Below are 23,362 nucleotides of genomic sequence, written 5' to 3'. Positions count from 1 at the left end.
CCTCTGGCTGCTGAGCATGCAGGGATCATGGGCACAGCCTCAGCTCCCTGGCCTCACCTCTTTTGCCACACCAGAGTGGGGGGACATTCCCCCACAGAAACCAGTGCCCACATCTCCCCATGGGTGCTTTGAGGCTCGTCAGCTGCTATAGGAGATCCCCAGGTTGGCACTGCAGAGGCTGCCTGCCTTTTGCCAAGGCTGCAGACTTCTCCCCAGATGTGTGGCCAGCTGCAGAGGGGTCCTGGGCAGCCTGGCACCCCTCCTCTGTCTCAATAAACAGTTTGGTAGTGCTCTGCATGGAGATGGCTCTGTTGGACAGGCGGGGAAGGGAGTGGGTGAGCCTCAGTGCCCAGGTAGCAAAGGGGCCCACAGAGTGGGCAGAGCTCTGCCCACCCCTGGCTCTGCACCAGGCCCTGTCTGGAGACCACATTGTGATACTCCAGGGCTGTTCCACTCCTCCTGGCTGCTTGGGTCCTGGTGCCAAGGCTGAGCATGCTGCTGTGGGTCCATGGACGTGATGTTGGTGTGCAGTAGGTGAGTTAGGGGCTGCAGCTGTGTGCCCTCATGTAAAATCCCTTCCTGCTCTTCACCCTCTGGGTTTCTGCTCGTGGCTGGGAGTAAAGGGTGGTTTGGGTCTTACAGGAGCTTGGCAGCAGATGCTCAGGTCTGGAGGTAGTGTGGGCACAGAGCTGTGTGTGGGCAAAGCCTCTGGGGAAGGATCTGTGGGCATAAGCTGAGGGGGAGAGCTGTACCAAAATTCAGCCTGTGGATGCTGTGGAGCAGAATGAAACCTTCCCTGGGAGGGCTATACAGCCTCTGCCATGGCCCCACGCTGGAGGAATGGCAGCAGTGAGCATTTAGCTTTGAGTTTCCCTTGGGAGGATGAAAGGTTACCTGCAAGGGGTTCTTTATAACTCAGCTGGAAACATCTGCAGGAGGGACTGGTGCTCCGAGGAGCTCACTCGCTCTGCTTGGATGCTCTGAAGCTCCCTCAGGAGCTTGCCTATGCTGCTCCAGCTGCCACAGCCCCTCCTGTCCCCAGCACAGGAGGGCCATGGCCACCCTGCCTGTCCCTAGGAAAGGAGGTTGGTGTGGTGTGGTGTGGTGTGGTGTGGTGTGGTGTGGTGTGGTGTGGTGTGGTGTGGTGTGGGGAGCCAGCCCCAGCAGAGAGCTCAGGGCTGTGGTGTCCGAAGTGTCATGCAGAGGAACTGAGCACAGCAGTTGCCCACATGGCACAAGAGTTGGGCTTTGCGTGGGCCAGAGTGTGACCAGCACCCCCTTAGAGTGGGGCCACCTGGTTCTTGGTGGACTGGGAAGGTTCATTTCCCATAAGTGTGCTGCAGACTCTGGTTTCCAGCCAGGTTGCCAGGTTCTGGAACTGCAGAGACTACCTGAGAAGTGAAGGTGACAAATTCTGGGGCTGTGTGGACTGCAAAGTACATCCCCTCCTCTTCCGAGCATCCCTCGGCTTCCCCGAACTGGCTGCCTGCTGTGAAGGTAGGCAGAGGGCTGTGGTTTGCTGCTGAATTTTGGGATAGGCAGGGCTGGGCTGGCTCTGAAAATCAGCCAAAAGCATCTCCCTCTGCCGGGGCGTGGAGCAGGCCCCTACGCACAGGGCGGTGCTTGGTGCTGCTCTAGACCTGCCCCAAAACAATGGGAGTCGTTGCCTTTTGGGAACACTGAGTCAGCCTGACCTCGAACAGCTTCGCAAAGCAGCAGCCCAGAAACCTCCCACAGCGAAGGGCTGTGCAGAGGCCAGGGCACAGCTTTCACTTTGCCTTAGAACCTCTTTGCTGCTGCCCGAGATCAGGAGGTAGCAACCTCACTGGAGCAATCCTTGATGCCAAGTCAAGCTGGGGGTAATGAGGCTGAGAGCAGCCCTGCAGGAAAGGGCTTGGGGGTGCTGGTGGGGACAGGAGCCAGCAAGGGGCACTGGCAGCCCAGAAAGGCCAATGGCAGAAGTGTGGCCTCTGGGGAAAGAGCAAACCACCAGCTGGAACCTCACAAGAGCTGATCCTGCTGGGGCTGTGCTCCTGGGGCTGCTGCCAGTTCAGCATGTGGAGGACCTGCTCCTCCGCTGTGAGTTTCAGCTCCTCTGAGGTTATGGCTCTTCTGCTCTCTGGAATGGTCTCCCCAAGCAGAGAAATGACTCCAGCCCCTAATACAAATTGAATCTCTTTGTTCTAAGCCTGCCATGCAGTGGTATCTCCCCCCAAGCCCATGGAGAGGTGAGCTGTGTTTGCCCAGGGGCTGAAGTTTTCTCACCAGATTAGAAGTGATTTCGTTTCTCACGGAGCTGCCTGGCCATGGCTGCTGAGCTCTGCTCTGCCCCAAAGCCAGCACCACACTGATGAAGCAGAAGTCTTGGACATGGCTTCATCCCTATTTGGGGAGTAGCTGAGTGAAGGAGTCCTGCTGCTCACAGCTCCTGGGGGAGCACAGCTGTGGTGAGTGCCAGCCTGTCCCTGAGGAGCCTCCTGGGGGCATCCCAGGCTGCCAGGACCTGCAGCTCTGGCAAAGCCACCTGTGCTGAGCACCCTCTGCTGAGCACCCTGCTCCAGAGCATCATCCAAGAGAAGGTCTGTGGAGTGTTGCCCCACATCTGGGCAGGCTGTTCTCATGTTCCTCTCTGCTGTGGAAACCACAGGACAGTGTCCCCCAGGAGTCTGAACAACAGAGCCACCGTCTGGAGGGCAGCAGCTGAGTTGCTGCCCATTAGTGGTGTTTTTTCCCCAAAAAACTCTCCTTTTATAGCTCTTTGCTCTGCTGTGTCAAAGCTGGTTTGTTTACACGGCCTCAGAGATGATCTCTCTCCACAGAAATGTTTTTTTTCCCATAGTTTGGGATTGGTTCCCTTCCACCTCGCTCACATCATCCCTTGGCACAGAGTCACCAAACTTCAGCTTGTGCAACACCCACGCTGGCTGTGCTTGACTGGTGACTGCAACCCTCAGCAGCTTGCAGCTCTCTCCAGCTGCTCTGGCCATGGCTCCTGGGGAAGGCAGCAGAGGGAATGCTGCTGGCCTGATGCAGGAGGACGGAGTTGGGTTAAATGCAGCCACGTGGCTCTGCACAGCTCCTGTCACTGCTTGCTCCTCCCATGGTCTTGGCTGGGCTGAGGGCTGCCTTGCCACCCAGCAGGCACTTAGCAAGCCCAGCATGACTCCACTGGTTTACGGTTCAGAGGTTCATAGAACGGTTTGGGTTGGAAAGGACCTTCAAAACCATCCACTTCCAACCCCCTTGCTACGGCCAGGGACACCTCCCACTAGCTTGAGGCCTCATCCAGCCTGGCCTTGGACACCCCCAGGGTTGTCTGACTGAACTGTGACTTCAGTGGGTCTCAAGTTACAGCCCCAGCTTGTGCTCATCCAAAGGTTGTCCAGGATCTTGGGGTTTCCACTCACCAAGTCATGCTGTGCCCCACAGAGCAGCAGCTCATTCCCTTCCCTTGCTCCCTGGAGTGCCAGAGCAGCCTCTCCTGCCCTTTCCTTGCTCTTTAAGGCAAAGACTTTCAAAGGGGGCAGTTCTGGAGGGAAGTGGCTCCTTGCCCTACCCCCTGCCTGGCCTCCCTGCCCCGAGAGTGCAGACAGGAGACAGCAGCTCTGCTGTAAGATGACACAGGCTGAGATGAAATCATGCCCCTGCTGAAGCTGCTGGCAAAGCTCCTATTGACTCATTGACAGCATGAGGAGATCAGCCCAGCCCCCCAGCAGCAGGAGCCAGCAGCACCTCTCTGACCCCCACATTGATAGCTCACATCACACCAGCAGGAGCTCTGGCCCCATTTTGCCAGACCAGACCTGCACTGGACACAGCTCTCCCAGCACTGTGGCTCTGGGAGCTGCTGCTTACCACTGGGACCTGCTGGAGCCTCGGTGGGAGCAGATCCTGCCCTCCACCATTCCCAGCAGGGCCTCCCTTCGACCTGGGTTTGTACAGAACAAAAATCTGTGCTGCCAGGTTTGTTTTCAATTCTCCTTGCTTTGGGCAAACCTGCAAATGAAGAACTGAAGGAAGGAGATCAAGTAGCTCCTCCAGCCCCATCCAGCTGCATGCCCCAGCCCTAGCCTGCATTGGGGCTTGGTAGCTGTGCTCTGCAGACCCACCCTGTTCACTGCAGGCCCCAGGGCATGATCATGGCATCAGAATCTTTTACTGTGTGCTGTGACTAATAGCAGCTGACAAGTGGGGAGGGTCAGAGAAGCCTAAAACTTGATTAGAGCTGCTTGATCCCTGCCTTGCTCTCTGCAGGGTGTCTGACAGCATGGTGGTGTCATCCCTACACATTAAAGAGCCTTGACATTGTCCAGCTCCTCTGTCTTGGTCCATATCTCTTGAGCCTTCCCAATAATTGCCTCAAAATGCCAGGGCTGGTTTATTTTCTGCTCCTGTTCCACTGGAAAGCACAATGGGCTGTGTGCTGTTACTGCCTGATTTTCTCTCTCAGCTGTATTTGAGTTATGAGGGACTGGGCCAGCATTGCTGGGGTGTTGCTTGGGAAGAAATGGCTCTCCAGGGCCACAGCAGGAGCTCAGCAGGCAAGGGTGTGCCAGGCTGGAGCACCATGGCAGTCAGATACTGCCCTGCAGCACCTTCAGCACCCACCTGACACAGTGTCCAGCCCTGGGGGTGTGTGGACACCACAGAGCAGTTTTATGCTGTGGCTTGCAGAGCTCTCAGGAGCTCAGGTCCCTGTGCTCCTGATGCAGATGCCCACAGCCATGGGGTGGTGGCCGTGGCCAGAGCCCACAGCTGCTTCGGTGGCCCCAAGCACAGCCAGGACCAGAGCTTCCCTCCCTGCTGTGGCTGTGAGCAGGCTGCTCCCTGGCCACAAGCAGCTCTCCAGGCACGGGTGTTCCCTCCAGGCCCCATGCTGTGTCCTATCACCCAGCTCCTGCCCCTCCCAGCGTGCCCAGCTGTCTGATGGGAACCAACTGGTCATTTGCCACCGAGCTCTGGCAGGGCATCCATTCACAGCAGGGGTAGGTCCAAGCCTTCCCCTGTCAGCGTTTTGTCTGGGCTGTCAGAGGTACATGCTGCTTTCTGCTCTGCTCTGGGTGAGCCTCAAAGGGTCTGGCTTTCTGCAGATCCAGAGGTGTCAATGCCAGCAGCAGGTCCTGAGCATGCTTGAAACCAAAGCAGGTGGTACCATCCCCAAGCCAAGCCAGGCTGGAAGTGCCCCTGATGCCCTCTCCCCCAAGGCTTCTACTGAATGATGTGACCAGACACCTGAATGGGGTCCACTGGCCTGGCAGTCCCTTCCCCAGCCATGCCTTCTGCTCTGAGGTGGCAGCAGGTGGGCACAGCCTCTGCTGTGATGCCAGTTTAACTGTGCACATTTTCTGCCAGCCTCACAGGAGCTGCAGCCCACTGCTTGCCTATGGCCAGCGCCGTGCCAGCTGCACGACACGGGGCAGAATCCAGGCTGCTGCCCGCTGCGGGCAGGGGTGGCTCGAAGCCTGCTGTATGCTGCCCCTTCCCTGGGGCACCCTGCACCCACCGAGATCTCCTGGGGAGCTAACTCCCAACACCAGAGGAGCAAACCACCCCGCCCCCCACCCGGAGCGGGAACACGCCGGGACCCAGCTGCAGGTGGGTGAACGAGGCAGAACTGTCTGGGCACGTCCCGGGGGAGTGGAGCGGTGAAGGATTGGCTCCCCCTGGCCCCGGACGAGCCGCTCCCGCTCCGGCTGCCGGGGTGCGGCGGCGCCGGCTCCGCTTGCTCCGAGCATCGCTCGGCGGCGGGGGCCGGGGCGGGCTCCCCGCTCCCCCCAGCCGCGGTAGGCACCGCCCCCGGCCCGCCCCACTCCGCTCCCCTTTGTGCGGCAGCCCAGCTCCGCGCACACGCTGCTCGTTCCGCTCTGCTCCCACCGGCACCGCCCGCAGTTGCAGCCCCTCCCGGCCCGGCCCGGCCCGGCCAGCTCAAGGTGGGTCCGGCCGCGCGGTACACCTTGGAGGGGAGGGGGCGGCTCTGGGTTAGCAGCGGCTCCGGCGGCGCTGGAAGGGTGCTGCTCAGCTCGGAGCTCCGCCGAACCGGGGTTCGGCAGCGCCCAGCTGGGCGTAGCGGCCCCCCCGCCCCAGTGCCCCGGGGCATCGCCCCCACGCCTCGGGGCCCCGTATCCCGGCCGTGGCGGCTGCCATGGCAACGCTGGTACCGTGCTTTCCTTCATGCCCCCGTTGCCTGGCTACAAGCCCCCCGTGCTGGCGAGGATGCCCCGGTGGACCGGCCATGCCCACCGGGGAGCACCGGGAGGGACCGCGGGCACTCTCGGGCAGGCTGGGCTGGGGGTGCGCGGGGAGCAGGGGCGATGCTCCTCTCCCAACTCTGGCAGCATCCAGAGTCCTGCTGTTAAACATTTGGGGTAACGCCTTAGGGGTACCCCAACAGCGAGTGCTTCATGTCGGGGAGGTGTCGTGGAGCAGAGCACATCTCGGGCGGGGGGGGAGGCGCAATCAATGCTCCGTGGAGAAAGAGAGCTGGGAGCCCATGTGGTGGAACTCAGATCACGCAGGAATATCTCCGTGGGAGGGGAAGTGGCAGGTGGTTGGTGTGGATGGAGCTGGATAAGCTTTGCAGCGTGAAGGAGCTGCCTGGTGTGTGGGTGAGGACTTGGAGACCTCTCCTGTGCCCATCTGGGCAAGCTCCTGGTGCTCCAAAGGTGCTGTTGGGTCCCGTTGGGATTTTTGGTCTCGCTGAGAGGTTTCACTCCCAGTTTGGAATGAAGACAAGCACGGAGAGTTCCTCCTGGCTGAGCGTGGTTCTGAGGCAGAGGAGCAAACAAGGGCTGGCTGCCAGCATGGAGAGCAGTCGCTGCCGTGCCAGGCCACCTGTTAGCATGCCAGAGGGTATCCCCTGCCTACACAGTGGGGTCTGCCTGCACCTTTCTCAAGATCCGTGTCTCCTGCTGCCTCCTCGAAGCTTATTGTGGTCAAACATGGTAGGGAGTTGTGGTGTGCCAGGAGTTTAGATGTTGGTGGACCCCCTCCTTGGTGCCACGCTGCTCCCCTGGCTTTGCTTTCTGGCTCTTGGTGGCTTTCCAAAGCGTAAAGAGGCTGCATGGGGAAGGCACCACTCATGCCAGGCAGCGTGGAGGTGTCTGGCTGAGGAGCTGTGCCACCTGCCTGGCTGTGCCACCCACCTGGCTGTCCCTCCTGTGGCATGTGGCTGCAGTGGTGCCAGCGGGGACCAGGGTCTGCCTTGTGCTCGGTGGTGTTTGTGACTGGAGAGAGCAGGGAAAATGTCTGCTCTGTTGAGCCTGGCAGCTTGGAGGTACCCCAGGACACACAGGAGCTTGAAGCACCTTCTCTGGAGCTGCTGTTTCAGTGTTTTCTGGTGATTTGGGGTTCTCCCTCCATCAAGACCTGCCAGGTAACCTCTGCTTTGGACTGACCTATTTGGTTCCTGCCCTGTTGGTGCCTGGCTGTGCCCCACTTGGAGCCTGGGAGGCTGGGTGCGGCGGGAGGAGAGGACAATGCGGGCGGGAGTATTGGCTGGGCTCAGAGCACTGCTTACCTAAAGCAAATGGGATCGGTTGCTCCTGACGGGGGTGGTGGCTGCTGCTGCTTCCCAACACCAAGGTTCCCTGCCTGCCTCCCGACTGCCAGGCAGCCATTAGCTCAGCACTCGTTGTGGTTTGCCTCGATGAAGGGCTGCCCTCGCTGCTCCACGCCTGCCACGTTTATGTCTGGGGAGATGTGGTTGGTCAGGATGGGTGCCTGAGCTGGATCCGGCCAAGCAGCTTTGGCTGAGGCTCCTCGATGTTCTGGGACCAGTTGCCTGAGTCTGGGAGAAGCCCTGTAGGAGGGAAGTCTAAAGCTGGGGTGCAGGCGAGGGCTGCAGGGTGGGGTTCAGCTGTGGTCAGTGATTCCCTGCGATTGTGTTCTTGTAAGCATGGTCACAGCCGCAGCTGGGCCGTGGCTGTCTGCGTCTGAGTCTTGTTTTGCAGAAGCAGGGCTGAAATTGGGATCCCTGGGGCTCCTGGTGGGAGTTTCCTTTGAAAATCCTCTGCTTTGAGGAGACAGCCCAAACCTCCAGGAGACAATTTCATCTCGGCACAGTTAGTTTTGTGCCTACCATTCTGGTCAGCCCTTGAACGGGCAGCAGATCTGGGAAGTGCCCTCCACATCAGCAGGCTGAGGGCTGGGAATCTCTGCTTCCCCTCCGTTCACAGCAGCACGAGGCACAACAACAGGCTCCCTAATAGCCAGATTGATGCTGACGTGAAATGGCAGAGGAGCACATCCGTGCAGGGCTGGGAATGTCCATTCACACATCCCAGCTCTGCAACGCCCCCGGGCAGCTGAGCACTGCTGTCACGATCTTGGGGGCTCTGCAAAGAAATGAGAGATTTTAACTAGGTCTGATCTTCAGGAGATGCCCTGAGGACTCCTGACGGAAGGAGGAGGCTGCCCTGCGTTGTGCTCTGACGGCTGAGACTTGACAGGGCAGATCTCTGCAAAACAATGGAAGAAAAAGGGGACTTTGAGGTTCAGCAGCATCACGAATCTACCTGCCTTGCTCTGGGGTGGTTTGCTGTGCTGTGGAGAGCTGCTCAGAGGGCAGGAGAGACTGGTTCTGCCTGCCTGGATTTCCCCCTCTCCCACACAACATCTCCATGCACACACCAACCCGATGGCACAACTGCTGGGAGGGATTATCCAGAAGCAAGAGGCTGAGGGAGAGCTGTGGCTGTGCCTTGCATGGAGCAAAGCATGGTGGCTGTGAGCCTGGCAGGGGGTATCTGGCCAGCTCTGGTGCCTGTGAGCTGTACCTGCATGGATACAGGTGACCCCCAGCTCTGGGAGTCTCTCAGGGATGAGGGGGGTGTCAATACCGGGGTTTCCCTCTTAAAACTGCAGGTTGGGTCGAGGTGAGAGGGAAGGAGAGTTGTGGGCACTGCTGTCCTGCTTCCTGAGCCGCTCAGACTCCCTCTGTATCTAGGCAGCGGGAAAAATCCCTGCTTTGATTCAGGCTGCAGGAGAAACGTTCCCACGCTGCCCCTTCTCTGCGCCTGCCATGACCGCGTGGCTGCTGCGTTCGGTAGCTGCGAACTTCGTGTCACTTCTGGGGAGAAAACAGAGAGATCTGTGCCCAGCAGCTGTGCCAGCGTGGCCAGGCAAGGGGGGCCGCCTTTGCTCATCCGGCAGCTGTTGTTCTTCCACTGCCTTTGTGCCCAGGCACAGCTGGATCCAGCGGGAGAGCCGGGCAGGGAGTGCCTGGCAGGGAGCGCCGCCTCGGCAAAGCCTCGGCAAAGCCTCCGTACTGTTTGCTCTTCTCTCTTTATCTCAGTTTCGCAAGAAGAAGGAAAAAAAAAAAAAAAAAAAAGTGGGTGGGCCAGCTTGAAACAACCCCAGAAAAAAACCTGTGGCACTTCACAAAGCATATGGTTCCCAGGAGGAGGACCGGGCTGCTCCGGCGCGCTGTGTTTGTTTTGTCGAGCGAGGGCACTGCCAATCCCCGCGGGTACCTCCTCCTGCGCCGGGGAGCTTCGGAAGTTGTGAATTTTAGGAATCGAGCTAGGAAAACAAAGAACATATGTGTGCTGAGCGCCTGGCTGGCTGGAAAAGCAAACGCTGCTGCAGCGAGAAGCAGAGAGCTGAGCGGAGCGCTGGAGAAAAGGGCTGCGGCTGAGCAGGGCCCCACGCTGGCCCTCTGCCCCGGGAGGCTGCGGAGGAGGGAGAGGGAAGTCATGGTCAGCGCCGGAGCTGGGGAGCTTCTCTTCTGCCAGTGCTGGCAAAACATAAGCAGGCAGCCAGCAACATGGCTCCTGCCATGTCCCTGGGCTGTGGTGAGTGGAGCAGAGCTTCTTGCTGCTGTAAAGCACCTTCCTAGGTGACACAGCTTCACAGATTGCATCAAGGGTGGAAGGGACCTTCAAAGGGCATCTTGTCCAACCCCTCTGCAGGCAGCAGGGACCCTTCCAGCTAGAGCAGGCTGCACAAGGACACATCAAGGCTGATCTTGAATGTCTCCAGGGATGGGGCCTCAACCACGCATCAGTTGTCACCCCAAAACAGGGAAGATGTGAGGGCAGGAGGCTCGCTGACTTGGACTGGCATGGGGAATGATGCCTTCAGGGGTGCCAGGGCTGCCTGATGCAGGAGGGGAGTGTGAAGGGATAAGCACGCCTGGCACACTGGGACTGCAGGCAGGAAAGCTTGGCTCTGGCAGAGAGGTCTACCCCCACCTTGGCTGGGGTGGTGGGGCTCAGGGCAGGGCTGGGGATAGGTGTGAATAAAACAATGTTCCCCAAGGATGCTCTCCAGGGAATGTCACTTGAGCTGCGGCTGCTGCAATGGCAGTCAAGTAACAGCGAAATAAACAGCGAAAGCCGATGAATGGCTTGTTCAGAAACTAAAGGCATCATTAATACTCTAGAAGAGCCAATTAATACCCTTCATCTGGCACTGGCATGTGCTGTGCTGCATCCTCTTGTGCACACCCAACAGTCTGGTGCTGGGTAACGACACTGATTTGGCTCCGGCAGCCTCGGCGGTGAATAGATAAAGGACGTGAGATAAAGGGCAGAGAAGAATGTGCAGCTCGAAGTTAGCGTAGCACCAGCTGTTGGGTCTTTTGTAAGTGTTTCTGGGACCTGATAATTAACCAGGCTGATGTTCCCCAGCTAACGAGGGGGTTTGTCCGGGTGCGGCGAGCCAGCGGCGTGCTCCGGCGCGGCCCCGCTCCACACAATGGCAGCGGCAGCTGCAGGCGGGGAAATGAAACCCTCCAGCGTGCAGAGAAAACACATCGGCTTCCAGATGACAAGACGTGGAAGGGGAGGGAAGGACGTGAATTACCATGGGATGTGATTTGCTGTGATGAATACATCGGCTTCTGGAAACGTGCTCCCCATCTTCATGGGGTTGAGCGTGGTGCTGGAGGCAGGTTCCTCGGGAGCTGGGCTCATGGAGGCATCACTGGGGACCAACCATGGAGCCAAACGCTGCTGGGACCAGCACTGGCAGGCTGGTGGGTGCTGCTGAGCCCGCTCCTGGGCACCATCACAGCACAAATTGGGACAAGGGGCTGTGGTGGGGTCTGGAGGACCCTGGTGCCGTGCCTTGAGGAGCCAGCCCGGGGCATTGCTGGCAGCTGGGGTGGGCTGCGATGGAGGCTGCACCCGAATCAGGTCAGGCTCTTGAGGGGCTGAGCAGCAGCACTCCAGGGATCTGCATCCATCAGGCAGCAGAATTCCTGCTCTGTCGAGGGCCCCTTCCTTATCGGCACTAATCCAGCACAGCAGCTGCAGCAGCTCTGTAGCACTCGCTGCTATCAGTGCTCTGCAGGCCCCCCCGATAACCTCCCTCCCTCTCCTGTGCCAGCAGCAAGCCCTCTCCGCGCTCCCGCACCATGTATGGGCACCCAGCCCTGTCGCCGGGGCACTGGGTGACTGCCTGACAGCAGCAAAGCACAAACAAGCAGAGCCCTGCGTTCAGGCAAGCTGCGGGCACCCAGCTTCCCTCCATGCCCCAGAGCCCCTGGCGTGCTCCCTTGAAGGAGGCAGGAATGCCAAGCCCTCTCCTCCTGGCAAGAGGAAGAAGTGTCTGGGTCTGCAGTATCCTGTGCCAGCTGGCAAGATGAAGAGCAGCCCTGGCCCCTCAGGAGGAGGAGGAAGGAGGCTTGGGGCCAGTTCACAGGTAGCTGTGTGCTGTCAGGACCCTCCCTTGGCATGGCAGTGGTGCTGGTGGCAGCCAGTCCCAGCAGGAAGGGTGCTCATCCAAACTGGGTGCAGCAGCTTGGGGCATGGAGACCTGGACCCCTGCCCAAGCTAGCAGGGAGGTCACAGCCATGGCCACCAGGCTGGCATCCCTCAGAGGAGGGTCTGTGCTCCAGCCAGGTGCCCCTGCATGGGGCAGTGTGTGGGTGCCTGTGGAGGGCCAGGGGAGCTCAGCTGTGAGGGGCCCAAGGGGTGCTCCTGGCCTCTCCTTGCTGCTGCAGGCGAGTGTGGGGATCTGGCAGGGCAGGTGTGGCTGCGAGCTGTGTCCCACCAGGGCCGTTGGCCTCATTGTGCCATAATTACCCTGCTAATTGGGACAAATTAATGAATGCTCTAGGTGAAGGGCACAGCATTAACGTTGGTGGAGAGATCACAGCCCTTGTGCTGCCCCCATTGCCTGTGATGCTACCTTGAGGCTGTGCTGAAACCCATGCCAGGTGCAGAGATGGCTTAAAATATGCCACAAAATGTCAATCTGTGTGTCTGTCAGCTCAAATCCTTCCTTTGCAATGTGTCCCTGGCAGGTTGGGCACAGTTATGGCACCAGGTATGGTGATCTGTCTCCCAGGGTTTTCTCAGGGCCAGCCTGGCTCCTTCTCCCATGGCACAGGCTGCAAGGGCTGTGCCCATAGTTGAGCACAGGTTGCCTGTAGTCCCTCTGTGCACCTCAGTGCCCTCCATCAGGTGCTGATGCCCACTTCTCCTCTCTCTCTCAGCAGCCATGGAGGCAGCACTCATCTTCCTGTGCTCCCTGATGGTGCCAGCAGCCCTGGCAGACGGTGGGTACCAGGAGCTTCTTGCATGCTGGAGGTGGCAGGGACATGGGAAAAGGCTTTGGAGCTCTGGGGCTGGGGTGGGACGTGGGGCTGTGAGAGGGAGGTGCTGGCACTGGGAGGGGGACTGTGGGGGCTTCAGGGGCTCAGCTTGCTCACCTCACCTCTCCTTGTCTGTCCTTTGCAGTGGCCACCCAGGAGAAGGAGGAGGAGGACCCCTTTAACTATGGTGAGGTTGGGTGTGCCAGCAGGGACATGGGATGGGGAGCAACAGGGGCTGCCTGTTCCCTGAGCCCAGCAGGGGCTGCCCCTTCCCTGAGCCCAGCAGGAGCAAGCCCTGTGTCTCCTCCCTGCAGATTATCAGAGCCTGAGGATTGGGGGCTTGGTTTTTGCCGTGATCCTGTTCACCGTTGGCATTCTGCTCATACTCAGTAAGCTGGGGAGGGGGTGGCTGCTGGCCTTGGGAGCTGTTCTCATGGGGGGTGGCTGCTGGGACGGACCCTGCCTGTTCCTGCTCTGGCCATGCTCATGGTGTTCCTGTCCCCTTGCAGGCAGGAGGTGCAGGTGCAGTTTCAACCAGAAGCCCAGGTGAGTGAGGGCAGTCTGGGGGGGCACAACTCCCTTGGAGGGCCTCTGTGCCCAGCACTCAGCCCTTCCCCACTCCCTCTGCAGCTGGCATCATTGTAGCTGTGCACTCAGAGCATGCCTTTCAGGTGCCCAAAGCCAAGGGGTACTCTGCTGCAGAGCTGCTGGGGGGCAAAGCACCTGTGCGTGCTCCAAGGGCACCTTCCCAGGGTGGGCAGCCCTCCCCTGGCACAGGGCACAGGTGCCTGCTGCTCTCACTGTGCTCCTCTTCCTGCAGAGCTCCAGGGGATGAGGAGGCTCAAGCTGAGAACCTGATCACCTCTAACGGTAAGGCCACCACTGCAGCTGCTGCAGCCCCCTGCCCAGGGGGCACTGGGCTCCAGGTGGGCACTGCAAGCTGCTCTGCTCTTCCCTTTACAGCGACAGGGGCACAGAAAGCAGAGAACTGAACGAGAGCCATGCGGTGAGTCCCGGGGCTGCCATGGGCCTCTGTGTGGGGTGGCACCAGGGCTGCCACAGCCTCAGTGCTGGGGAGGAAGTGGGGAGAAGTCAGGGCTCTGCATGTGGGCTCTGAGCAGCTTGGTGGGGCTGGGCAGCTCGGCAGCCCCAGCATGGTGCAGGAACAATCACTGGGGCAGGGAAACCTGCAGTGCTGGTGAGGGCCTGGGTGTCCTGTGCTTGGCAAACCCTGGGCAGCCCCACAGGATAAGGAGCATCCACCTGGATTCTCCCTTGGACTGCATTTCCTTCCTTTGTGCTCCTCCACCCTGAAGTGGGTTTATTTTTAGGGTCCCTGGAGCACTGAGCTCGAGTCCCCCGGAGGTGTCTTGCTCCCTGCCTGCACTCTGAGCCCCCCACGAGCCCCAGGGCTGTGGTGTGGAGTTGAGGACATTCAGGAGCCTATGCTGGAGGCTGTGGCTCTGTGCTGGGGGCAAGGAAAGGCAGGGGTGCTGCTCCCAGCCTGACTCACTGCTCTCCTCCCCACGCAGAGCCAGAGACCCAAGGACAGGCGCTCGGACCACAGGTGCCAGCGGCCTGCGAGGAACCTGAACTGGCAGCCACAGGTCCCTCTGAGGAGATGCCAAGCTGCTGTGTCTGTGCCACCCTCTGTGCTCCAGCACTGGTTCTCTGCTCACTAACCCGACTCACCCACGCCCTCTCTGCCTCCCGTGGTGTGTACCCTTGATGTGAGATGATCATTGCCTCTAGGGCTAGTCCTTGCTGATGTTGTAATAGTGACTTCCTCCTCACCCTCCTCGTGCTGTGCGTGTGATTCGGGCTCTGTATGACTGGCAGGTGCTGGCCACCCAGGAGCAGGGCAGCACCGTGGGGCACGGAGCCCAGCACAGCCCTGGGGACCCCAACGTGCCCTGCTCAGAACCTGCCTGTGTGCCAGGTGGTGCCATGGGCAGGATGCTCGTGGTTCACCCCCAGCTGGCTTTGGGCAGGGCTTAGGGATCAGTCCCACAGCACTTTGGGGACCTGCCCACTGTGACTGCAGTCTCAGCAATATCCTCCTGCGTGCCCCCAGCCCGAGGGCAGCCGTGGTGGGGGACGAGGCAGGCAGGGACATCCCACACTCGGGTCCCCTGGGTGGTGGCACCAGGGTGCTGGATTTAAGGCTGAAAGCAGCTCCCCTTTCATGCCTGCTCAGCTCTCCTGGTGGTGTTCTAGGCTCAAGCCAAGCCATGGGTGTGGGATGCTGCTCTGAGTGTGAGGAGATGCTGTGGTGGCAGAGGAGCCCTTGGGATGCCCCAGCAGGTGACACTGTGACAGAAGCTGGCTGGGCAGCTGGGACCCTGCCAGCCAGCACAAATCAGCCCCTTGCCAGCGCTCCGAAGGGGGCAGGTTCCCCAGTCCCTGAGGGCTAAAGAGAAACAGGGACTGAAGTAAGGATCCTGCCCATGCTTGTCTCCAGCAGGGAAGGGGCAGTGACGTTTCCTCCTCTTGCTCCCTGCCCTTCCCATTGCCTTTGTCACCCCCGTGCCATGGCCCAGGACATGGCCACTCGTGTCAGCCCTGCTTGTTGTCCTGTGGTGCTTACATGTTGTCAGTCCTTTGGTGCCATCTGCCCCTTCTCCCCACAGAGCAGCAACGAGAGCTGCCCAGGGCCATCAGAGGCAAACCTGTGAGTCCGGCTCCTTCCCTGAGCCTGTGGGCACACAAAAGTGCAGCCTTGACTGGGGCTGGAGGCTGCTGGCTTGGTCAGGGGTGCTCACCATGGCAGAGTCAGTGTGGGCAGCTGCAGGGCACCCCCAGGGTGCACTGAAACACACCACAGTGCTGTCTGTGTGCCAGGAATAGGATGGTTCTGAGGGGGGTTTCTGCCATGCTTACCCCACCGCAGCAGCCCTGCCCTCAGGCTGTGTTCCTGCGTGCTTGGCACTGGGAAGCTCTCTCTGTCCCATCCCCAGGGTGGAGGAGTTGTGTCTCCAGAAACATGTCCTTTGCCTTCCTCCTGGCTATCACAGAGAGCTGTACTCCCCTCCTGCCCTCCCTGGGCAGAGCAGCCCCCAAGCCGCCCAGCCCGAGCCCAGCTGTGTGCCACGTGTCCCGTGTTGGAGTGCCCCTGGTGCCCGTGGTGTGCCCGTCGGTGTTCACACGAAACAAAGCAATCCCTGTGGTGTGTGCAAATGGCAAAGTCCTGACTGGTGTCAAATAAACGGAGCTGTTGTGTTTCCTTTTAACTGGGGCAGTGTGGTGAGGGACTGGTGTGTTCCGTGCTGGCAGCCAGGCAGGAAGGAATCGGACGTGGTGGTGCCTGGCAGCGTCAGCTCCGGGGCTGTGGCTTCTGCCTGGGCTCCAGGGCTGTGGGGGATGCTGGTGGGCAAAGAGTGTGGCCAGCAGGTCACGGGAGGGTCTTCTTCTCTGCTCTGTCCTGCTGAGACTATTGCTGGAGTATTGTGTTCAGTTCTGGGCTCCCTGGTTTCAGACGGACAGGGATAGGCTAGAGAGTGTCCAGTGGAGGCTGTGAGGATGATGAAGGGCCTGGAACCGCTGTCTGGGCTGTTTAGTCTGGGGAAGACTGAGAGGGGTCTATCAGTGTTTATAAATATCTGAGGGGTGGGGGGCAAGAAGCAGGGGCCAGGCTCTTTGCAGTGGAGTCCTGTGATAGGACAAGGGACAGTGGACACAAGCTGTACCCCGGGAGGTTCCACCTGAACATGAGGAGAACGTTCCCTGTGAGGCTGCTGGAGCCCTGGAGCAGGCTGCCCAGAGTCTCCTTCTCTGGAGACTTTCAAGCCCCCCATGCATACGTTCCTGTGTGCTCTGCTCTGGGAGAGGGGTTGGACTGGACGATCTCTGGAGGTCCCTTCCAACCCCTCCCATTCTGTGACTCCCACATCATTCCTGTGTGCTGGGCAGTGCCAGCAGCCAGGCTGGGGAGGAGGGGAGAGCAGTGGCACCTCGCCCCCTGAGCAGCACAGACAGGCTTTGTGCTGGCAGCAGCAGAGGACTGTCCAAGCCCCTTCCCTGCTGCTTGTTTTCTGCAGCCAGCAGCAGTTTCAACAACAGCCAGGGACAGGGAGTGTGTGGGCAGCTGGCCCAGCTGTACTGCCCAGGGCACGCGGGCACAGAGTCCCCTTGTCCCTCAGTCTGTCAGGTGGGCACTGGCACGATGATCAAGGGGGATGCTCAGCACTGTCTTGGCTCCATGACAGCAGAATTCCCAGGATGGCAACACACATCACCCTCCCGGGGCCTGGCATTGCAGTGCAGTGCCAGAGAAGAGCTGTGGTGGGCTCTGGGTGCCCGCTCACCTCCAGCAAGCCCTGGGCATGGTGAGGGGAGCACTGCCCTGGGGCCAGCTCCACCCAGCCATGGCAGCAGTAATCAGCTTGGGCACGTGACAGCCTCTCACTGATTGTGAGATTGGAGCAAACTGGATTGAGCAGCCCACCTGGCAGCTGGCATTGCCAGCCAGGGCTGGCACAGCCCTGAAGGGCTGCAGAGTCCTGGTACCCACTGCCAGGCAGGGATGCACCGTGGGTGTTGCTGTGCTGAGGTGCTCCAGGCCCCCTGGGATGGCTCAGTTCTGAGCTGGGCAGTACTGACCTGGCTGTGGTGAGGATCTGTAGTGCCAGGCTGCAAGGATGGGGCGTGATGCCCGCTTGTCTCTAGCCATGGGTGGTCACAGCCCATCCCCAAGCCCAGCTCTCTGCTGGGATGGTGGGAAGTGAAGCCCACTTAGGTTGATGTTTGGAAAGCAAGGGCAGGTGTGCCACTCCTGTCCCAGCTGGGACAGGGACACCCGTGACTCTGGGGTGCCCAGCCCTCCCTGCTGCTGGCACGGTGGGTACATGCCCGGCCCTCCCCTCCTGGGCCTCCTTCCCAAAGGCGGGCAGCAGCCCTGTGCCTCCCCTCGTGACTGTGATAAAGGCTGCAGCAGGCCGTTAATGTTTAATGAGGTTTGCCTCCCAATTAATGTGCCCTCCCCAGGTGCCCCCTGCCAGAGCCAGGCGCACGGCACGCCGGACACCATGGCTGACGGTAAGGGTGCCCCAGGGAGCACCTGCAGCCAGCACTGCCCACCCCAGAGGAGCTTCCCTGGGAGGGTAGGTGCTGTCATGGGGGGCATCTCTGCGTGATGATCCTGGGAAGCTCTTGATGAGCGTTCAGGGCAGGCACAGGGATGGATCCCCAGAGCTTGATGGCTGTGGGCACCTTGATGCTGGTTGGTGTTTGGCTTCTCAGGGGCATCTCTCCTTCCAAACGGCTCCTGGCAGAGGGATGCACAGTCAGGTAAGGTGCCTGGAGGGGTGGCATGCAGCCCTCAGATGGGCAAACCTCCTGGCATGGAAGGAAGCCACTGGGACACCCCCTGGTGCAAGGCTGATGGGTGCCACGGGTGCAGAGCCATGGCTGGCACTCAGAGCCCAGTGGGCAGTGCCACTTCCCAAGGGCACTGTGAACAGCAAGCAGCTGCTGCATGCAGCGGAGGTGAGTCCCTAATCTGGAGCTTCACCTGGGGCTCGAGGGCTCCCATGCATCCTGTGAGAGCATCCTGCACCAGGAACTTCAGTCTTCTTGGGGTGAAAAAACAGCAGTTTGGGAATCTTCTCCTAGCTTGGCTGTGCCCTCAGGAAGTGGAAGTGCTCTTGCCTGCAGTCTTCACTTTCTCACCTCACCTCCCTGTCCAGGCACCCACCACGAGCCTGGGACTCCAGCCCTGGCTCTCACTTGGGTTTCTCCTCTTTTCCAGAGCAAGCACCAGGGCAGGGCTTGGACAGGTTCAGCTACGGTGAGTGCGTGCCCCACACTTCCTGGGCACTGCGGGCAGTGGGATGGGCAGCAGGATGGGAGCAGGATGGGCAGTGGGATGGGAGCAGGATGGGAGCAGGATGGGAGCGGGATGGGCAGCCCATCCTATAGCTGTCCACAGGCTCTGTGCTGCAGGCTCAGCCTCACACCTCAGCCAGGCTGACACCTGCTGGGCTCTCCTCCTCCCCAGACTATGAGACCATCCGCAACGGGGGCCTGATCTTCGCCTTTGTGGCTTTTGTGGTCGGGCTCCTCATCATCCTCAGTAAGTGCCTTGGGTGGGCTGGACGCTGCCCTCAGCTCTGTTGCCCCTTATCCACTCACCTCCCTCCTCACCTGGTGCCAGGCACTGGCCAGGTGCCAGGGCAGGGGGACTGCTGACCCTACCCCACCGTGCCAGGGGGTGGGCATCGCCTGCAGCTGGGGCTGCCTGGGAAATTTCCACCCAGGCAAGCTCCCAGCAGAAGGCAAGTTGGGAAGGAGACCACGTAAATATTTAGTGTTTCCCTGCCAGCACTGAAGCTTCAGGGAGAAGGTCACTAATTAAAAATAGCAGAGAAAACTCTGACATTTCCAGAGTGAGAAAGAAGCTTTCCCAGAGCCCTCAGACCTCAGAGCTCCCGGAGAGACCCCATACCAGGCGTGCAGGGGCACCCTGCAGCCCTGCCTCACTCTGCTGGGCCATGGGCAGCTGCAGCATCTCTGCCATGCCCAGCGACGTTGCCCAGAGGGTCTGGGGAGAAAGGAGAAAACTTCCTGCATTTGGCATCACAGGGACAGCTTAGGGAGACAGACGGACAGACAGACAGGCAGACATCCAAGCAGGTTCTGTCTCGTGCTTTGCTGGCAGTGCTGAGGGCTGCAGTTTCAGGGTTCAGGGAGATGCAGAGGGGCTGGCCTGGCAGGGCTGGTGGGAGTGGGGTCAGTGTCACCCCACACCAGTGGGAACCGTGCTGGAGGGGGCTCGAGGAAGCCTCAGGATCCGATGTTGCTGGTCCCTAGTGAGGGACAAGCCTGTGGGCAGGGGCAGAGAGGGGTGGGTGAGGTGGGGCAGGGGAGGAAGGCTCCTGTGACAAGAGGTCTCAGTCGCTCCTCTGCCCCCAGGCCAGCGGTTCCGCTGTGGAGGGAAGAAGAGGAGGTGAGTACTGCATGGCCTGAAGGCAGCCTCACCTCTGCTCCCCATCCTGAGAAGGACTGGGGGGGTTGATTGGACTCGCTCCCATCTCAGCCATGCCCTTGCTTTCCCCCCCACAGACAGGGCACCAATGAGGACCTGTAGCTGCAGGTAGGTTTCAGGATGCAGCCAGCTGGTAGCCAGACAGCGATGCTTTGAGGCTCCTGTGCTTCAGGGAAGTACTTACACAGGGGTTTGTCTCAGGAGCAGGGGAGCTGATGGCCATCTAACACCTCCCACTCTGGTTTCAGAGCTGCCATGGGAGCTGAGCTTCATCCCAAGAGAAGGAGTCCTTGCCAAGAACCACCCCTTGCCCCGCTCCACTGGATCCATTACCCTGCTCACCCCAGGCAGGGCCAGAGCACAAACTGCCCTCGTGCTTTCCCCTCTGCTGCAGCCAGCGAGAGTTCCTTGGCTAATAAAGTTCAAGCTGAGAGAGGTTAAACTCTGTGCCCCAGGCATTTGAATCGCCCACTCTCCTGGCCTGGCACCAATGACTTCTGTACCCTGCAGACATCTTCCAACACAGACCCAGGGAAGGTTTCTGTGAGCTCCTCTGTGCACCTCCTGGCAGTGAGCAGCCAGCTGGCACAACTCTGGCTCTGCACCGGGGGTTGCAGAGGGGGGGACACATTCCTGCTCCTGGCTGCTTTTCCAGCTGTTGGTGCCCAAATCCTGTGGCATGTGCCCTTCCCCAGGGATGCTCAGTGAGGGGTTTGCAGTACCACCCCATGCCCTGCAGGCTGCTGCTCGTGCCAGATGCAGAAGTGGGCACGGGCTGCTTGAGTGCCCACTCCCTCCCAGCTTCTGGGGCACCTGCACTCTGACAAGGCTCAGGAGGTTGAGAAGTCCTCAATTCCTTAGCAACAACTGAAAACAGGAGGCTATTATCAGCGTTCTTCTCATGCCAAATCCCATACTGGGTCCAAAACAAAGCACTATTCCAGCTACTAAGAACTAAAATGATCTCTATCCCAGCTGAAACCAGGCCAGAGTGGTTGATCTGGGCAAGAATGGAGCTGGGATAGTGCAGCCAGCTCCTTGGTTTCACAGCCACTCTCATCTCCGGGTGGCAGCCAGGAACATCTCTGACACCAAAAAAGAGCAAACCTCTCCCGATGGGGTGGTGAGGGAGGAGGGAGCTGAGCTGGTCCAACACAGACATCTAGCGACCAGCCAGGCAACCCCACCGGCAGCTCCGGCAGTCGAGGGGCTGCTGGCCCCAGCTCAACCCACAGGTCGCGGCGCCGCGGGGTGGGGAGGGGTCAGTCGGGGCTCTTACCCAGCTCAGGGAAGGTCTCCTCTTTATCTGCAGCCCTTTGCCCGGTCCGCAGCCTCGCGGGGGGGCTCAGCTCTGCCCGCTGCAGTGCTCTGGATGCTCGACCATCCCAGGGCAGCTGGTGGAGGAGAAACTGTCTCCCCTTTGGGCTGCAGTGGAGGTCACAGAGTGGCAGTCAAACAGGATTAGCTGGGGGAAGGATATTAGACAAAATCTGTGCAATTTGCCTGATCTGAGGTGCTTATTTAACACAGTAAGGAGATTATTTGGCAATATAATTTTGACTTGACACTGACCCACTAGGAAAGACCCATGGCAGCTCTGCACAGAACAAAGAGGAACCAGAGCCCTTGGGTGGAGGGTGAAAAGCTCTCCCCTTTGGCTGCAGGGACAAGCTGAAGGCTCTGCTCACAGCAGAGCTGGCCCTGCTTACTTCCTGCTGCTCACCAGGGTGGATGTGTCCCCCTGAAGAAGGAACTAAGGGTCACAGCAGCCAGGAAGGCAGGTTCAGGACACAGTGTCATGGAATCATGGAATAGTTCTGTTTGGAAAAGCCCCTCTGAGATCAGATCATCCAGTCCAGTGCCACCATGGACATTAAACCACGTCCCCAAGTGTCATGGCCACACATTTCTTGAACACCTCCAGGGATGGTGACTCCACCACCACCTGGCCCCATCCTTGGCAGGGTTCTCACGCCCTTTAGACCCAGGGCTCTCCATTTTCCCCTGTGCCCAAGCATGCCAGGGCTGAGGGAGGAGGCGATGCCCTTCAGGGTTCATGTCCCCCACCCCCCTGGAGAGCCCCACAGGCAGAGATGGAGATTAAGGGGAGTGAAAAGCTGTGTCTGGCTGCTGGGCAGGGCAGCTCTGTCTCGGCACCAGATGGCATTAATAGCATTACCCTGCACGGCTTGTGGACACCCACGTGTGCACCCCCACACCCACGTGTGCACCCACACACCCACAGCCCTCTGCACCCCAGCTGGGCTCAGGGCTGTGCCATGGCAAGGGGCTGCTGGGCAGGGCACACTGTCACACCTTCAGGCTGGCACTGGGGGAGTGCCAGGCTGCTGTCAGGGCCAACCACCTAAGTTGTGTCCTCTCTAGGATGAAGTCAGGGAACCTGGACCCAGGGAAAGCACCGGGGAATGATGTGATGTGTAGTAAATGTGGCTGCCCTGTGCCAGGGGCAGGGGTGCTGGGCATGAGCCACTTGGGAAGCAGGGCTCCCAGCTTCTCTTCACATCTCCACAGTCCTTCACTTTGCACCTTGAGACCAGGAGCTATGGGATCAGGGAGCTGGGAAAGCCACAAGGAGAGGTCACCACATCTCAGCTCAGCTGCTTCCCCTCCAGCCACTGCCTAAGCTCATAGTGTCCCACGGGACTGGCACCAGCCCTGCAGCCCTTTCCCTGTGCCCACAGGCTGCCTGGGCAAGGAGGTGTTATCCTCTGAACCAGGCAATCTTGGAGGATTTCTCTCACAGTGCCTTGAGCCATTAATCTTCTCTAAGTAAATCTTTTCTATGACACAAAGGGGATTGGGTAAATAATACAGGGGGCAACTGGAGTGTCCCTTTCCTCTAGGAAGGCTTCCAGCTCCAAAAAGCTTCCTCTTGGCAGTGGTTATTCCCTGTTTGCCTCTCTGGGTGGACACGCGTGAGGAAGAGGAGATCTGGATGGCTGTGGCTTGGCCACCTCTTGTGCTTCCTCCACAGCTGGATGTGAGGAGAGGAGGCACAGGGGCAGGAATGTGAGGAGCAGCAGCCAGAGATGCTTGGAGCCTGCCAGCACTGCTCCACCATCTCCATGATGCCAGGGATGCATTTGGCCCGGGAGGAAACGTGAATGCAAAATGGCTTCTCGTTAGTTAAAAGAGGAGAGCAGCAAATGGTGACTAATGGAGCCAAAGAGGGACCCTTGATGAGCGGAGAGCTGGGACCAGGCTGGCAGGGAGCCAGCCCCACGCCTCCTTCTCCCTTTGTTCTGCTCCCAAAAAGGCAGCGCCGTGCCTGCGGGAGGAGCCACACTCCAGCTGAGCCTCCAGCCCAAGCCAGTGCCACCCCAGCGCCATGGTTTCTAGGCAATAATCACTCACTCCATGGCAGACGGCTACCCTGGTGCCAGGCTTGTGCCTGGCCACGCAGCGGCGGTGCCATGGGTGCACAGCCCAGCAGCTCGGCTTCAGCGGGGGCTGTCTCCTCGTGGTGGAGGGAGGTGGGAAGCAGAAAAAGGGTCCTCGTGACTGCAGTCTGCAAGTCTTAAGACCTGCTGGAACTTTGCAGAGCCTCCTGTGCCACCAGGCTTGCCCTGGGGCTGGAAAGGACATGGCCCCTGGCCACTGCCACAGAACGGGGCATCATCTCTGTGTCGGGGCTCCTGCCAGCCTGGGCACATGCCTTGGGCACTCTCATCTCGCTGTGTACACCAGAGTGCTGCCGGATTGCTCCGTGGCAGAAGCTGGCACCCTGCACAGGTGTCCCTACTTGTGCTCCTGGCTCGCTTCGCACGCGGGACACCTGCCCGGGGCACCGCGGGGGGCAAGGAGCCACAGCTGAGCTCCGG

The 23,362-nt window shown here is 59.8% G+C and overlaps 2 protein-coding genes across 6 annotated transcripts; both read left to right on the top strand.

Moving 5' to 3' along the window:
* The first annotated feature begins 5,898 nt into the window (after window positions 1-5,898).
* On the top strand, window positions 5,899-14,106 carry FXYD6 (FXYD domain containing ion transport regulator 6). 4 transcript variants are annotated; one of them, XM_054395504.1, is made up of 8 exons: window positions 5,899-5,930; window positions 12,443-12,502; window positions 12,684-12,725; window positions 12,853-12,927; window positions 13,048-13,084; window positions 13,359-13,408; window positions 13,502-13,544; window positions 14,071-14,106. In XM_054395504.1, exons 2-7 carry the CDS (start codon window positions 12,445-12,447, stop codon window positions 13,528-13,530), a joined length of 291 nt encoding a protein of 96 aa, XP_054251479.1. In that variant the 5' UTR covers window positions 5,899-5,930; window positions 12,443-12,444; the 3' UTR covers window positions 13,531-13,544; window positions 14,071-14,106. The 4 variants fall into 4 exon arrangements, with proteins under 4 accessions (XP_054251479.1, XP_054251475.1, XP_054251477.1 ...); XM_054395500.1 differs by lacking the exon at window positions 5,899-5,930 and adding an exon at window positions 9,705-9,791 and having other exon boundaries at window positions 12,440-12,502; XM_054395502.1 differs by lacking the exon at window positions 5,899-5,930 and adding an exon at window positions 10,729-11,643 and having other exon boundaries at window positions 12,440-12,502.
* Window positions 14,107-14,152: 46 nt separating this feature from the next.
* Window positions 14,153-19,946, top strand: FXYD2 (FXYD domain containing ion transport regulator 2). 2 transcript variants are annotated; one of them, XM_054395506.1, is made up of 6 exons: window positions 14,153-14,253; window positions 18,285-18,323; window positions 18,534-18,608; window positions 19,448-19,481; window positions 19,598-19,628; window positions 19,769-19,946. In XM_054395506.1, exons 1-5 carry the CDS (start codon window positions 14,160-14,162, stop codon window positions 19,620-19,622), a joined length of 267 nt encoding a protein of 88 aa, XP_054251481.1. In that variant the 5' UTR covers window positions 14,153-14,159; the 3' UTR covers window positions 19,623-19,628; window positions 19,769-19,946. The 2 variants fall into 2 exon arrangements, with proteins under 2 accessions (XP_054251481.1, XP_054251480.1); XM_054395505.1 differs by having other exon boundaries at window positions 19,598-19,946.
* Window positions 19,947-23,362: the final 3,416 nt, after the last annotated feature.

Source organism: Indicator indicator, chromosome 34 (assembly GCF_027791375.1).
Source record: "Indicator indicator isolate 239-I01 chromosome 34, UM_Iind_1.1, whole genome shotgun sequence".
Lineage (NCBI taxonomy): Eukaryota > Metazoa > Chordata > Aves > Piciformes > Indicatoridae > Indicator > Indicator indicator.
The sequence above is the reverse complement of the archived record's forward strand: the minus strand, read 5'-3'. Positions and strand labels throughout refer to the sequence as shown.

Bases quoted from the DNA above. Each gene is read 5' to 3' on its own strand.
- FXYD6 (XM_054395500.1), top strand. From the start codon at position 9,764: ATGGCTCCTGCCATGTCCCTGGGCTGTG. The intron at 9,792-12,439 runs GTGAGTGGAGCA...TCTCTCTCTCAG, and splicing joins TGCCATGTCCCTGGGCTGTG to CAGCCATGGAGGCAGCACTC. The intron at 12,503-12,683 runs GTGGGTACCAGG...TGTCCTTTGCAG, and splicing joins GCCAGCAGCCCTGGCAGACG to TGGCCACCCAGGAGAAGGAG.
- FXYD2 (XM_054395506.1), top strand. From the start codon at position 14,160: ATGCCAAGCTGCTGTGTCTGTGCCACCCTCTGTGCTCCAGCACTGGTT. The intron at 14,254-18,284 runs GTGTGTACCCTT...CCTCTTTTCCAG, and splicing joins CGCCCTCTCTGCCTCCCGTG to AGCAAGCACCAGGGCAGGGC. The intron at 18,609-19,447 runs GTAAGTGCCTTG...CTCTGCCCCCAG, and splicing joins CGGGCTCCTCATCATCCTCA to GCCAGCGGTTCCGCTGTGGA.